Source organism: Phyllobates terribilis, unplaced genomic scaffold (assembly GCF_046119375.1).
Source record: "Phyllobates terribilis strain yellow unplaced genomic scaffold, ASM4611937v1 Scaffold_1__5_contigs__length_1240528914, whole genome shotgun sequence".
Lineage (NCBI taxonomy): Eukaryota > Metazoa > Chordata > Amphibia > Anura > Dendrobatidae > Phyllobates > Phyllobates terribilis.
In genome coordinates this window covers 732,522,141-732,535,569 of record NW_027362761.1, presented here as the reverse complement: position 1 = coordinate 732,535,569, position 13,429 = coordinate 732,522,141, and the positions used below count along the sequence as shown (strand labels likewise).

The window sequence follows — 13,429 nt, the reverse complement described above, 5'->3', positions numbered from 1 at the left end:
ACAGTAGCAGAGCGCTCTGTGCCCTTACACAGTTGTAACCCCTTCTCTGTACCTCCAAATAGTAGTAGCGTCCCCCGTTCCTCCTTATACTATTGATGTCGCCTGTGGCTCAATTTAATTATACAACCTTGTGCTTCATTATAATGAAATAATGCTTCATCATAAATAATCATCATCATCATAATAATGCCTTCCTGTGCCTCCTAATAATAATAATTATAATGCCCACTGTTGCTCCTCATAATAATAATTATAATGCCCACTGTGACTCCTTATAATAATAATTAAAGGGACCTGGAGCAGTTTGCCAAAGAAGAATGATCTACAATTCCAGCAGAGCATTGTAAGAAACTCATTGATGGTTACCGGAAGCGGTTGTTCGCAGTTATTTTGGCTAAAGGTTGTGCAACCAAGTATTAGGCTGAGGGTGCCAATACTTTTGTCTGGCCCATTTTTGGAGTTTTGTGTGAAATGATCAATGATTTGATTTTTGCTTCATTCTCTTTTGTGTTTTTTCCTTGCAAGCAAATTAAATGAAGATAATAATACCAAAGAATTTGTGATTTCAATCATTTTCAGGAAGAAACTGAGTATTATCTGACAGAATTGCACGGGTGCCAATACTTTTGGCCACCACTATATATATATATATATATATATATATATATACACACATCTAAAAAATAAGCACAGTTTATTGAGTAGCTTGTCTCTATTCTTTTCAGGTTGTTGATGACGTGGGTAACCAGACATCCTGTCGCCTAGCAGGGTTGAAGCCAGGAACCGTTTATTTTGTTCAAGTTCGGTCAAACCCTTTTGGAATCTATGGATCTAAAAAAGCAGGAATCTGGAGTGATTGGAGCAATCCAACAGCTGCATCTACGCCAAGAAGTGGTTAGTTTTATAATGACATGTCAACAAATCATTTATTTCATATATTGTGAATTTTTTCTTCCCTGTAGTTTTGCAAGCTTGATATATTTAAGTTCCCTTAAAGGGAACCTGTCACCAGTTTTTTCCGATATAACCTAAAGCCAGTACCTATAATCCCTCTGTTTCAGTATTCTATAATGCTGTATAAATTACTCTAATTCACCCTGTATAGCAAAAAAAATCCTTTTATTATACTCACCTACGGGGTGGTCCGCTTCGATGGGCGTCGCTGGTCTTGATCCAGTGCCTCCTCACTTCTTGCGATACCGTCCTCCTTCTCTGCTTCATGCGGATGACGCGTCCTATGTCATCCACACAGTGTTCCCCTTCGCTCCTACTCAGGCGCCCTGTTGAGGGCAGAGCAAAGTTCTGCGCAATCTTGGTGAATATATTGCCCTTTAGTTCCACCAGGGTTATATGAATTGATGCTCAAAGCAGTTTCCATGCAAAAAAGTTCTAGATTCTATAAGGAACCAAATTGTACAGCAAGGGAATTGTAAGAACCATCAATGTGTGTATGGAGCTATATCTCATTTAGCATTATTTTTAATGTGATTCCATTGACAAATATATCCCACTATGCCATGCTGCTGCATATAATAAACAGATATAGCAAAAGTTAACTTCACAATTAGCAAGTTACTGACCATGATGCCGCAAACCATATAAAACAGCACAATATATTGAAAATATCAAGTTGAAGATTGCTGCCTCATGGTTATGCAATACATTAAAGGAATCTGTCAGCATGATTCCCCCTCAAAACTATTTACAGGTATATGAGAATGTAGCTCTTTCAAAGAAAGGCTCAGTAATACCTTTACATGGCCAGTCCATTCCTCCATTACTGAGATATCAGCATTTGACTTGATACAGTTAGGTCCATATATATTTTGACAGAGACAACATTTTTCTAATTTTGGTTCTAGACATTACCACAATGAATTTTAAACAAAACAATTCAGATGCAGTTGAAGTTCAGACTTTCAGCTTTCATTTGAGGGTATCCACATTAAAATTGGATGAAGGGTTTAGGAGTTTCAGCTCCTTAACATGTGCCACCCTGTTTTTAAAGGGACCAAAAGTAATTGGACAATTGACTCCAAGGCTATTTCATGGACAGGTGTGGGCAATCCCTTCGTTATGTTATTCTCAATTAAGCAGATAAAAGTCCTGGAGTTGATTTGAGGTGTGGTGCTTGCATTTGGAAGGTTTTGCTTTGAAGTAAACATGCGGTCAAAGGAGCTCTCCATGCAGGTGAAACAAGCCATCCTTAAGCTGCAAAAACAGAAAAAAAACATCCGAGAAATTGCTACAATATTAGGAGTGGCAAAATTTACAGTTTGGTACATCCTGAGAAAGAAAGAAAGCACTGATGAACTCATCAATGCAAAAAGACCTGGGCGCCCACGGAAGACAACAGTGGTGGATGATCGCAGAATAATCTCCATGGTGAAGAGAAACCCCTTCACAATAGCCAACCAAGTGAACCACACTCTCCAGGAGGTAGGCGTATCAATATCCAAATCTACCATAAAGAGAAGACTGCATGAAAGTAAATACAGAGGGTTCACTGCACGGTACAAGCCACTCATAAGCATCAAGAATAAAAAGGCTAGACTGGACTTTGCTAAAAAACATCTAAAAAAGCCAGCTCAGTTCTGGAAGAACATTCTTTGGACAGATGAAACCAAGATCAACCTCTACCAGAATGATGGAAAGAGAAAAGTATGGCGAAGGCATGGTACAGCTCATGATCCAAAGCATACCACATCATCTGTAAAACACGGCGGAGGCAGTGTGATGGCTTGGGCATGCATTGCTGCCAGTGGCACTGGGTCACTAGTGTTTATTGATGATGTGACACAGGACAGAAACAGCCGAATGAATTCTGATGTATTCAGAGCCATACTGTGTGCTCAGATACAGCCAAATGCAGCCAAACTGATTGGTCGTCGTTACATACTACAGATGGACAATGACCCAAAACATAAAGCCAAAGCAACCCAGGAGTTTATTAAAGCAAAGAAGTGGAATATTCTTGAATGGCCAAGTCAGTCACCTGATCTCAACCCAATTGAGCATGCATTTCACTTGTTAAAGACTAAGCTTCAGACAGAAAGGCCCACAAACAAACAGCAACTGAAAACCACCGCAGTGAAGGCCTGGCAGAGCATCAAAAAGGAGGAAACACAGCGTCTGGTGATGTCCATGAGTTCAAGACTTCAGGCAGTCATTGCCAACAAAGGGTTTTCAACCAAGTACTAGAAATTAACATTTTATTTACAATTATTTAATCTGTCCAATTACTTTTGGTCCCTTTAAAAACAGGGTGGCACATGTTAAGGAGCTGAAACTCCTAAACTGTTCATCCAATTTTAATGTGGATACCCTCAAATGAAAGCTGAAAGTCTGAACTTCAACTGCATCTGAATTGTTTTGTTTAAAATTCATTGTGGTAATGTCTAGAACCAAAATTAGAAAAATGTTGTCTCTGTCCAAATATATATGGACCTAACTGTATGTAAATGAGGTTGTATATCTGACACCTCTGTCACTCCAGCTTTGTCATTTATGCTGCTTGACTTCATCCAAAGGAGAAAAAGCAGGAGTCAAGAAGGAGGAGGTGGTGTGACAGAGTGACAGAGGCTTCAGATCTACAGCCTCACCTCATCAATGAGGGTGCCAAGTGTCACACCCCTGCCATCCAGATATTGATGACCTATCCTGAGGATAATCCATCAATAAAATTGGCTATCAACGCCTTCACGTGTGCCTTCTACAGTTTGTGTATGTATGTGTACAATATATATTTAAATATGTATAGATATATATTTAATCTGTATATCCATACACTGTATATATCTAATTCTGCTGTAGTACAAAAGTACAATAGATATTTAATACAAAATTTGTCTAAAAGACAAAGTAAACAAACATTTATTTATCACAGTAATGTAATAATGTATTATTTTTGCATTGATATTTTTGGTCCTTTTATTTTAACAAAGGGATACTAGCAAAAAAATTCCCACTTCTTGATTCTGTCTGAAGGTAGAAATCTAATACACGTTTTCAGTGATAAATATTTCCCTTATTGATACAGATATAATATGCACATTTTCAACATTTATGATGTATCTTTCAGTGCTCCTGTTTATTTTTCAAGGAATGCCTTTCGGAGAAATCAGTTAAATGTGTAACAAGAATAATGGTCACACTCGGTTATTCCCGGGCATTTATTACTGGCACATTTCCAGTAAGAGGATTTTCAGTTGTAGCTATATTTATTAGCTTTCCTAAAATTGTCAACTAGGGAACTGTGCAAAACAGTGTTTTGTATCTCAATCTAAAGTTATTGCTGCTTACATACATGGTCATATATTATTAGGTGAATATACTGCAGGCAACTGAATACCTTTATAGCATATTATTCCATACACAAAAGTCCACATTTGGCAAGCCTGACATTTCATGTATATATAAGACCATTTGCAAACAGCGTCTCTTTCAGGCGAATTATGCCTGGAATCTGCCTTAAAAAGCTCCACAAAAGCACCCTAAAATGAACATAAAGCGTGGCAATGTCAAAATTACATGTTTTGTCTTTCGGAAATTCTGACACGGTTAAAAGAAGTTTTTATTCTTTAGGCAGCTTCGACTGGGAAGTCGCCCACTCTCTGACAATATAGAGTGACAGATGCAAGAATGACGGCAGTACAGCCAAGCGAAGCCGCTTAACCCCTTTATCATCGCCGATACACATTAAAACTGTGTTCGCTAAGGGGCCTTATTCCCTCATCGCCGTTTTAAAAAGGCAATCGAGAATAAGGTAATAGCACCCCCTCAGAGTCAGAAAATCTTCAGGGTCTCAGCTATCGGGGGTAGCTTAAACCCTGGAGAACATGATCAGTACCGTATTTTTCAGTCCCTGATCACGTGATCGTCCGTTATTCATTGAATAATGGCAATCACGCTAAAAAAGTGTTCCCTCTATTAAAAACATTTCTCTGTCTTCTGCCATTATATACATGTCAGAGGAGAGAGAAATGATGTCTCCAAGCCCCCCCCCCCGGTACCTTCGTCATCCCCCAGTCCCTCCTTCTCCATCCCCCAGTCCTTTACCTCCTCTTCCTGAAAAAAAAGGGGGGCACATGCGCAGTGCGCCTGCTGAGATCTGCCGGCAGGCACCCGGCAACAGCAGGGAATTTTCTTGTTGGCTTTTTTTGATCACTGTGATAGTGTCTATCACAGTGATCAAAAGCAAATAATTAGTATGTCATCCCCCCCGTGTCGTCACCTTAATCAGATTCATTTTTTTTTATTTTAGAATTTTTATTTCTTTCATTCTTTGCAGTTAGGGTTGCGGTTGGGGTTAGGGTTAGAGTTGGGCTTAAGGCTGGGGTTAGGCTTAGGGTTTTTTCAAAAGTTAAAAAAAAAAGATGATATGACGAATAGTGCTGAGCGCAAGTGCTCACTACTCAAATTTGCATTGAGGGTGCTCGGGTATGCACAGAGTATTGCGGGTGCTCGAGTCTCCGCCCTGCATGTTTTGCGGCTGTTAGACAGCTAAAAAACATGCAGGGATTACCTGCCATATATGGGTGACCCCCACATGTTTTTTTGGCTGTCTAACAGCACTTGCACTCACTCAACACTAATGACAACATATTCAATATGATGACCTAATGATATCAAAGTCTGTGGATAAAATCCTTGAAGTTTCCAAAATGGGGTCGGTTGTAGGAGGTTTCTGTGGGTTAGGCACCTTACGGGCACTGCAAATGTGACATGTCGACCACAATCTATTTCAGCCAATTTGTGTTCCAAAATTCAAATATTCCGCCAGAGCTTTGCCGTTTAACCAAACAGAACTTTTTGACTACATGTGGTAAGAAAGTGGGTAGCAAAGTGTGGGGTCCACTTTTTGGCATTGCCTTTTGCAAAAGTGAGAAATTTGGCGCCAAAGCAAGATTTTAGAGGTAAAATTAAATTTTTTTTCATTCCACTTTGCATTAATTCCTGTGTAGCAACTGAAGAGTTAAACAATTTCCAGACAACAGTTTTAAAGTATTTAACCCTTTAAAGCCCATGACGTATTAATACGCGTCTGTGCCCTGGGCTTTAAGAGCCTGACCCGTATTAATATGTCATGGTGATCGTGCGCGCACACAGCCGCCAGGTGTTAGCTGATTGTCACAGCTGACACCCGGTACTATGTGCAGGGACCGGTCCCGCACTGCTCCCGACACATTAACCCCCGCAATGCTGCAATCTAAGTCGATCGCAGCATTGCGGTGGCTAAGGGGAGGTGATCGCAATACTCACCTCCTCTTCCGTCCTCCAGCGCTGTATGCCGCGGCTTCCCAGATGTTGCCATGATGACGCGATGTCGTCATGACAACATCCGGGTCACCAGACAGCAGGAAGAGTTTTTGGTCATGCGCAGTGCATGACCAAACTACACTGTGTTCCAAATTATTATGCAAATAATATTTTCTCAGATTTTCCCAAATTACCTATATGAATTGCAGTCATTGTAATTTTCCAGTCAAATAACTATTAGAGTACAATTGAAAGGTTTTTGGTCAAACTGCCTATGATAACAGTATATATTTAAAAAAATAAAAAACGGAAACTGCACTCAAAATGCATGTTCCAAATTATTATGCACAGCAGAGTTTTCAACCTTTTCATTTTAATAAAGAACAAAAAAATTGACATTTTTGAAATTATAAGCATTAGCAGGTTATTACAAACTGAAATCAAACAGTTTTCAACTGAAAACTTTATTCTAGGTGATGTTATATTTGCACATAGGACCGCTTGTTCGAAAGGAGCTTCTGAACTCTCTCGTCCATTGAATTTGTCAGGTTTTGGATGGTTTCTGCTTCAATTGTTTTGCATGAGGACAGAATACCCTCCCAGAGCTGTTGCTTAGATGTGAACTGCCTCCCGCCATCATAGACACTCCTTTTGATGATGCTCCAGAGGTTCTCAATGGGGTTGAGGTCAGGGGAGCATGGGTGCCACACCATAAGTTTGTCCCCTTTTATGCCCATAGCAGCCAGAGATGCAGATGTGTTATGTGCAGCATGAGACGGGGCATTATCATGCATGAAATGATCTCGATGGTCCAGATGGATGGAGTGGAGGATGGCTGGTTGATGGATACCCCATGCAAACACGGCTACGACGCTAACAAGGAGGAGGTGGAGTAATGGTTTGGGCTGGAATCATGGGGAGAGAGATTGTCGGCCCTTTTAGGATCCCTGAAGGGGTAAAGATGAACTCCATAATGTATGTTGAGTTTCTCAAACAGCACTTCCTTCCATGGTTCAAGAAGAAGAACCGTGCATTCCGCAGCAAGATCATTTTCATGCATGATAATGCCGCGTCTCATGCTGCACATAACACATCTGCATCTCTGGCTGCTATGGGCATAAAAGGCGACAAACTTATGGTGTGGCACCCATGCTCCCCTGACCTCAACCCCATTGAGAACCTCTGGAGCATCATCAAAAGGAGTGTCTATGATGGCGGGAGGCAGTTCACATCTAAGCAACAGCTCTGGGAGGGTAGTCTGTCCTCATGCAAAACAATTGAAACAGAAGCCATCCAAAACCTGACAAATTCAATGGACGAGAGAGTTCAGAAGCTCCTTTCGAACAAGCGGTCCTATGTGCAAATGCAACATCACTTAGAATAAAGTTTATAATTTCAAAAATGACAATATTTTTGTTCTTTATTAAAATTAAAAGGTTGAAAACTCTGCTGTGCATAATAATTTGGAACATGCATTTTGAGTGCAGTTTGAGTTTTTATTTTTTTAAAAATATACTGTTATCATAGGCAGTTTGTACAAAAACCTTTCAATTGTACTCTAATAGTTATTTGACTGGAAAATTACAATGACTGCAATTCATATAGGCAATTTGGGAAAATCTGAGAAAATATTATTTGCATAATAATTTGGAACACAGTGTATCTTCTCACTGTGCAGCTCTGAAAGCCCGCAAGGCACATGGATGGTGCTCCATTCCTGTGCTATGCAGGCGATCAGAATAAAAAAAGAGAAAGTCCCATAATGGGACAAAGTATAAAAATAAAAAAACTGTCAGAAAATGAAAAAAAAATTAAAAAAAATTGTAAAAACATAAAAAAAAATAAAAAAAATAACCCACCAAAAATAAAAATATAGTGTACCCATCAATAAATACTATTATGAAAAAAAATAAAATAAATAAAAGTACACATATTTGGTATCGCCGCGTCCGGAACGACCTGACCTATAAAATTGTCCCACTAGTTAACCCCTTCAGTGAAAACGGTAAAAAAAAAAACGAAGCAAAAAACAATGCTTTATCATCATACTGCCAAACAAAAAATGGAATAACACGCGATAAAAAAGACGAATATAAATAAAAACGGAACCGCTGAAAACGTCATCTTGTCTCGCAAAAAACAAGCCGCCATACAGCTCCATCATCCGAAAAATCAAAAAGTTATAGCTCTCAGAATAAAGCGATGCAAAAAAAGAATTTTTTCTATAAAATAGCTTTTATTGTGTAAAAGCGCCAAAACATAGAAAAACAATATAAATGTGGTATCACTGTAAACGTACTGACCCAAAGAATAAAGCTACCTTATCAATTTTACCACACGCGGAGCAGAATAAAAAAATGTAAAAAAACACAATTCCTGAATTGTTGTTTTTTGTTTATTCTGCCTCCCAAAAATTGGAATAGAAAGCGATCAAAAAATGTCACGTGCCTGAAAATGGCACCAGTAAAAACGTCAACTCATCCTGCAAAAAACAAGCCATCACATGACTCTGTCGGCCAAAATATGGAAAAATTATAGCTCTCAAAATATGGCGATGCAAAAACTAGATTTTACAAAAAAATGCATCTTTTAGTGTGTGACAGCTGTAAATCATAGAAACCCGATATGATTCTGGTATCTCTGTAGTCACACCGACCCGAAGAATAAAGTCGTCTAATCACTTAAACCGCACTAGGAACAGCGAAAAAAATAAACGCTAGGGCTGGGGTTGGGGTTAGGGTTGGGGTTAGGGTTGTACTAGGGTTAGGGTTGTTGTTTTTTTTCAAAAGTTAAAAAAAAAAAAAAAAAAAAAAAAGATGATGTGGCAACTAGTGTTGAGCACAAGTACTCGTTATTTGAGTTTGCATCGGGTGCTTGGGTATGCATTGAGTATCGTGGGTGCTGGAGTGACATGCTCCAGTCTCCGCCCCATATGCTTCGCGGCCAAAAAAACCTCGTGGGGATTGCCTGCCATGCACGAGCGATCCCCGCATGTTTCTTTTTGGGTGTCTAATAACCGTGAAACATGCGGGCGGGGACTCGATCATGTCACTCGAGCACCCATGATACATGGTGCATACCTGAGTACCCGATGCAAACTCAAGTAGCGAGCACTTGCGCTCAAGATTAATGACAACTTATTCAATATGATGATCTAATGTTATCAAATTCTGTGTCGTACCTCTGGGTTCAAAATATTCAATATACCCCTTGATAAAATCCTTGAGGGGCGTAGTTTCCAAAATGGGGTCACTTGTGGGGGGTTTCCACTATTTAGGCACATCAGGGGCTCTCCAAATGCGACATGGCGTCTGCTCTCGATTCCAGCCGATTTTGCGTTCAAAAAGTCACACAGTGCTCCTTCCTTTCTGAACTCTGCCGTGCGCCCAAACACTGTATTTTCCACACATATAGGGTATTGTTGTACTCAGGAGAGATTGCACAAACGTTTTTGGTGTCCATTTTCTCCTCTTACCCTTGTGAAAATAAAAAAATTGGGGCTAAAACATCATTTTTATGGAAAAAGTTAGATTTTTTTATTTTCACGGCTCCATTTTATAAACTTCTGTAAAGGACTTGGGGGTTCAAGGTGCTCACCACACATCTAGATAAGTTCCCTGAGGGGTCTAGTTTCCAAAATGGTGTCACTTGTGGGGGGTTTCCACTGTTTAGGCACATCAGGGGCTCCCCAAATGCAACATGGCGTCCGCTAATTATTCAAGCAAAGTTTACAATCAAAAAGTCAAATGGCGCTCCTTCCCTTCCGAACCCTGCCGTGCGCCCAAACAGTGGTTTTCCCCCACATATGGGGTATCTGCTTACTCAGGAGAAATTGCACATCAAACTGCATGGTGCAATTTCTCCTGTTACCCTTATGAAAATGCAAAAGTGGGGGCTGAAAAACATTTTTGTGGGAAAAATGTGAAAATTTTATTTTTACGGCTCAATGTTATAAACTTCTGTGAAGCACCTGGGGGTTCAAGGTGCTCACCACACATCTAGATAAGTTCCTTGAGGGGTCTAGTTTCCAAAATGGTGTCACGTGTGGGGGGTTTCCACTGTTTAGGCACATCAGGGGCTCCCCAAATGCAACATAGCGTCCGCTAATTATTCAAGCAAATTTTACATTCAAAAAGTCGAATGGCTCTCCTTCCCTTCCGAACCCTGCTGTGCGCCCAAACAGTGGTTTTTCCCCACATATGGGGTATCTGCATGCCCAGGAGAAACTGCACAACAAATTTTGGGGTCCGTTTTTTCCTGTTACCCCTGCGAAAATAAAAAAAATTGGGTCTAAAAGTAACATTTTTGTGAAAAAAGTTAAATGTTAATTTTTTTCTTCCACATTCCAAAAATTCCTGTGAAGCACCTGAAGGGTTAATAAAGTTCTTGAATGTGGGGTGCAGTTTTTAGAATGGTGTCACTTTTGGGTATTTTCTGTCATAAAGACCCCTCAAAGTGACTTCAAATATGATGTGGTCCCTAAAAAAATGGTTTTGTAAATTTTGTTGGAAAATTGAGAAATCGCTGGTCAAGTTTTAACCCTTATAGCTCCCCAATAAAAAAAATTTTGGTTCCAAAATTATGCTGATGTAAAGTAGACATGTGGGAAATGTTATTTTTTAACTATTTTGTGTGACATATCTCTCTGATTTAAGGGTTAAAAAATTCAAATTTTGAAAATTGCTAAATTTTCAAAATTTTTGCCAAATTTCCGTTTTTTTCACAAATAAGCGCAAGTGATATTGAAGAAATTTTACCACAATCATGAAGTACAATATGTCACGAAAAAACAGTCTGAGAATCAGGGGGATCCGTTAAAGTGTTCCAGAGTAATTACCTCATAAAGTGACAGTGGTCAGAATTGTAAAAATTGGCCTGGTCATTAACGTGCAAACCACCTTGGATTGTAAAGGGGTTAAGGGATGCGGTTTTTAAAATGGTATCACTTTTGGGGAATTTCCAATATATAGGCCCCTCAAAGTTGACTCCTGAAGTGGGTCATGGCACCTTCAAACCATAATAGTAAAATTTTCACTATAACATGGCACTCCATCCCTTCTGAGTTTTGTACTGTGCCTCAAAAGTAGTTCCCGATTACATGTAGGGTATTGGCACAATCTGCAGAAATTGCACAACAAACTGAGAGGTCCATTTTTACCTAAAAATTTAATTATTCTTTCTTCACTGCCCAATGGTATCAATTTCTGTGAGGCACATGAATTCATTGAGAGGTGTAGTTTGTAAAAATACATCACTTAAGGGGGATTTCTGTTGTTTTGGCACCTCGGGGGCTATGCCAATGTGACATTGGACACTCAAACCATTCCAGCAAAATCTGAACTTCAATATGGTGCTTCTTCTCTACTGAGCTTTGCACTGTGCCTCAAAAGTAGTTTTCGACCACAAATGGAGTATAGGTGCACAATGCACAAGAAATTGTATGATCCATTTTGCTCCGTTATCCTTGTGAAAATGAGATATTTGGGGCAAATCCAACATTTTTGAAGGGAAAAATTATTTTTTAATTTTCACAGTTCAATGTTATAAACTTATGTAAAGCACCTGTGGGTTCAAGGTGCTCACCACACATCTGGACACATTCCTTGAGTCTAGTTTCTAAACTGAGGTCACTTGTGGGGGGTTTCCACTGTTTAGGCACATCATGGGCTCTCCAAATATGACATGGCATCCACTATCCCAGCAAATATTGCATTCAAAAAGCCAAACGGTGCTGCTTCTCTTCAGAGCCCTGCCGTGTATCCAGATGGTAGCTTTTCCCCACATATGGGGTATCGGCGTAATCTGAAGAATTTGCACAACAAATTTTGGAGTTCACTTTCTCTTTTAACCCTTGTGAAAGTAAAAAGTTTGGGGCTAAAGTAAAATTTTTGTGAAAAAAATGTAAATATTCAGTTTTTCTTTCAATATTCCAATAATTCCTGTGAAGCATCATAAGGGTTAGTAAACTTCTTGAATGTGGTTTTGAGGAATTTGAGGGGTGCAGTTTTTAGAGTGGTGTCACTTTTGGGTATTTTCTGTCATATAGGTCCCCAAAGTCACTTCAACTTCAAATGTGATGTGGTCCCTAAAAATGGATTTGTAAATTTTGTTGGAAAAATGAGAAATTGCTGATCAAATTTGAACCCTTCTAATGTCCTAACAAAAAAAAATGTTTAAAAAATGATGCTTATGTAAAGTAGACATATGGAAAATGTTATTTATTAATTATTTTGTGTGGTATAACCCTCTGATTTAAGGGCATAAAAATGTAAAGTTTGAAAATGGCAAAATTTTCTATTTTTTTGTCAAATTTTCAATATTTTCATAAATATACGTAAATCATATCTACCAAAATTTACCACTAACATTAAGTACAATATGTCCTGAAAAAAAGCAATCTGAGAATCATGGGGATCCATTAAAGCGTTGCAGAGTTATTACCACATAAAGTGACACTGATCAGAATTCAAAAATGTGACCTGTTCATTAAGTGAAAATTAGCTCAAGTCACTAAGGGGTTAAGATGCAATGTGCACATAGCCTTAAAGGGTTGCTCACTTTCAATTAAGCTATTCCCATGGCTGCATTTTATGATAAAAAGCTGTACTCACCTTCCCCAGGTCCACTGGTCAGTCTCCATCACTGTTCCTGTTGTCTGGCATTGGCACTGACATCAACTTGACAGCGCATGAGACAATCACTGAGCTCACAGGCTCTAGTGGGTTGTTTGCTTTGTATGGCAATATGGCAATAAGCAACATGGGGAGAAATTCATTCTTTCATTCATTCATTCCTTCACATTAACATTTAGGGCATAGCATTGGCAATATCTTGTAGAATATTTTTCCACATTTTTCAGCAGTTAGATTACAGCCTGGCTACATTCACTATTACAACAGTGACTTAGCTCATGGCATAATGTTATCATCCATACTGATGATATTTGGAGCAGATAGGGTTTGCAGAGTTGGCTGAACACTTAATAGTCTACAGACTGCTCTTTATTCTAGTCAAGAATGTCTTAACTATGCTCCAACACCTGGTGTTCTTGCGAAAAAGCCAGTTTTCAAAATTATTTCCCAGTGGGGAAATACCTCTTGTTTTTTATACCTTATCTGGTGCCAGCAAATTTCAACAGGCCTCTGTTTCTTAGTTATTAACTGATCTTCAT

The 13,429-nt window shown here is 39.2% G+C and overlaps 1 protein-coding gene across 5 annotated transcripts in view; it reads left to right on the top strand.

Annotated features, from left to right (window-relative positions):
* The window catches only part of CRLF1 (cytokine receptor like factor 1), a 287,036-nt gene that overhangs the window by 216,029 nt on the left and 57,578 nt on the right, over nt 1–13,429 (top strand). For all 5 annotated transcript variants that reach the window (XM_073655164.1, XM_073655163.1, XM_073655165.1 and 2 more), the window contains exon 6: nt 726–894. In XM_073655164.1, coding sequence (XP_073511265.1) covers nt 726–894 — 169 coding nt within the window. The remainder of the gene's footprint in view (nt 1–725; nt 895–13,429) is intronic.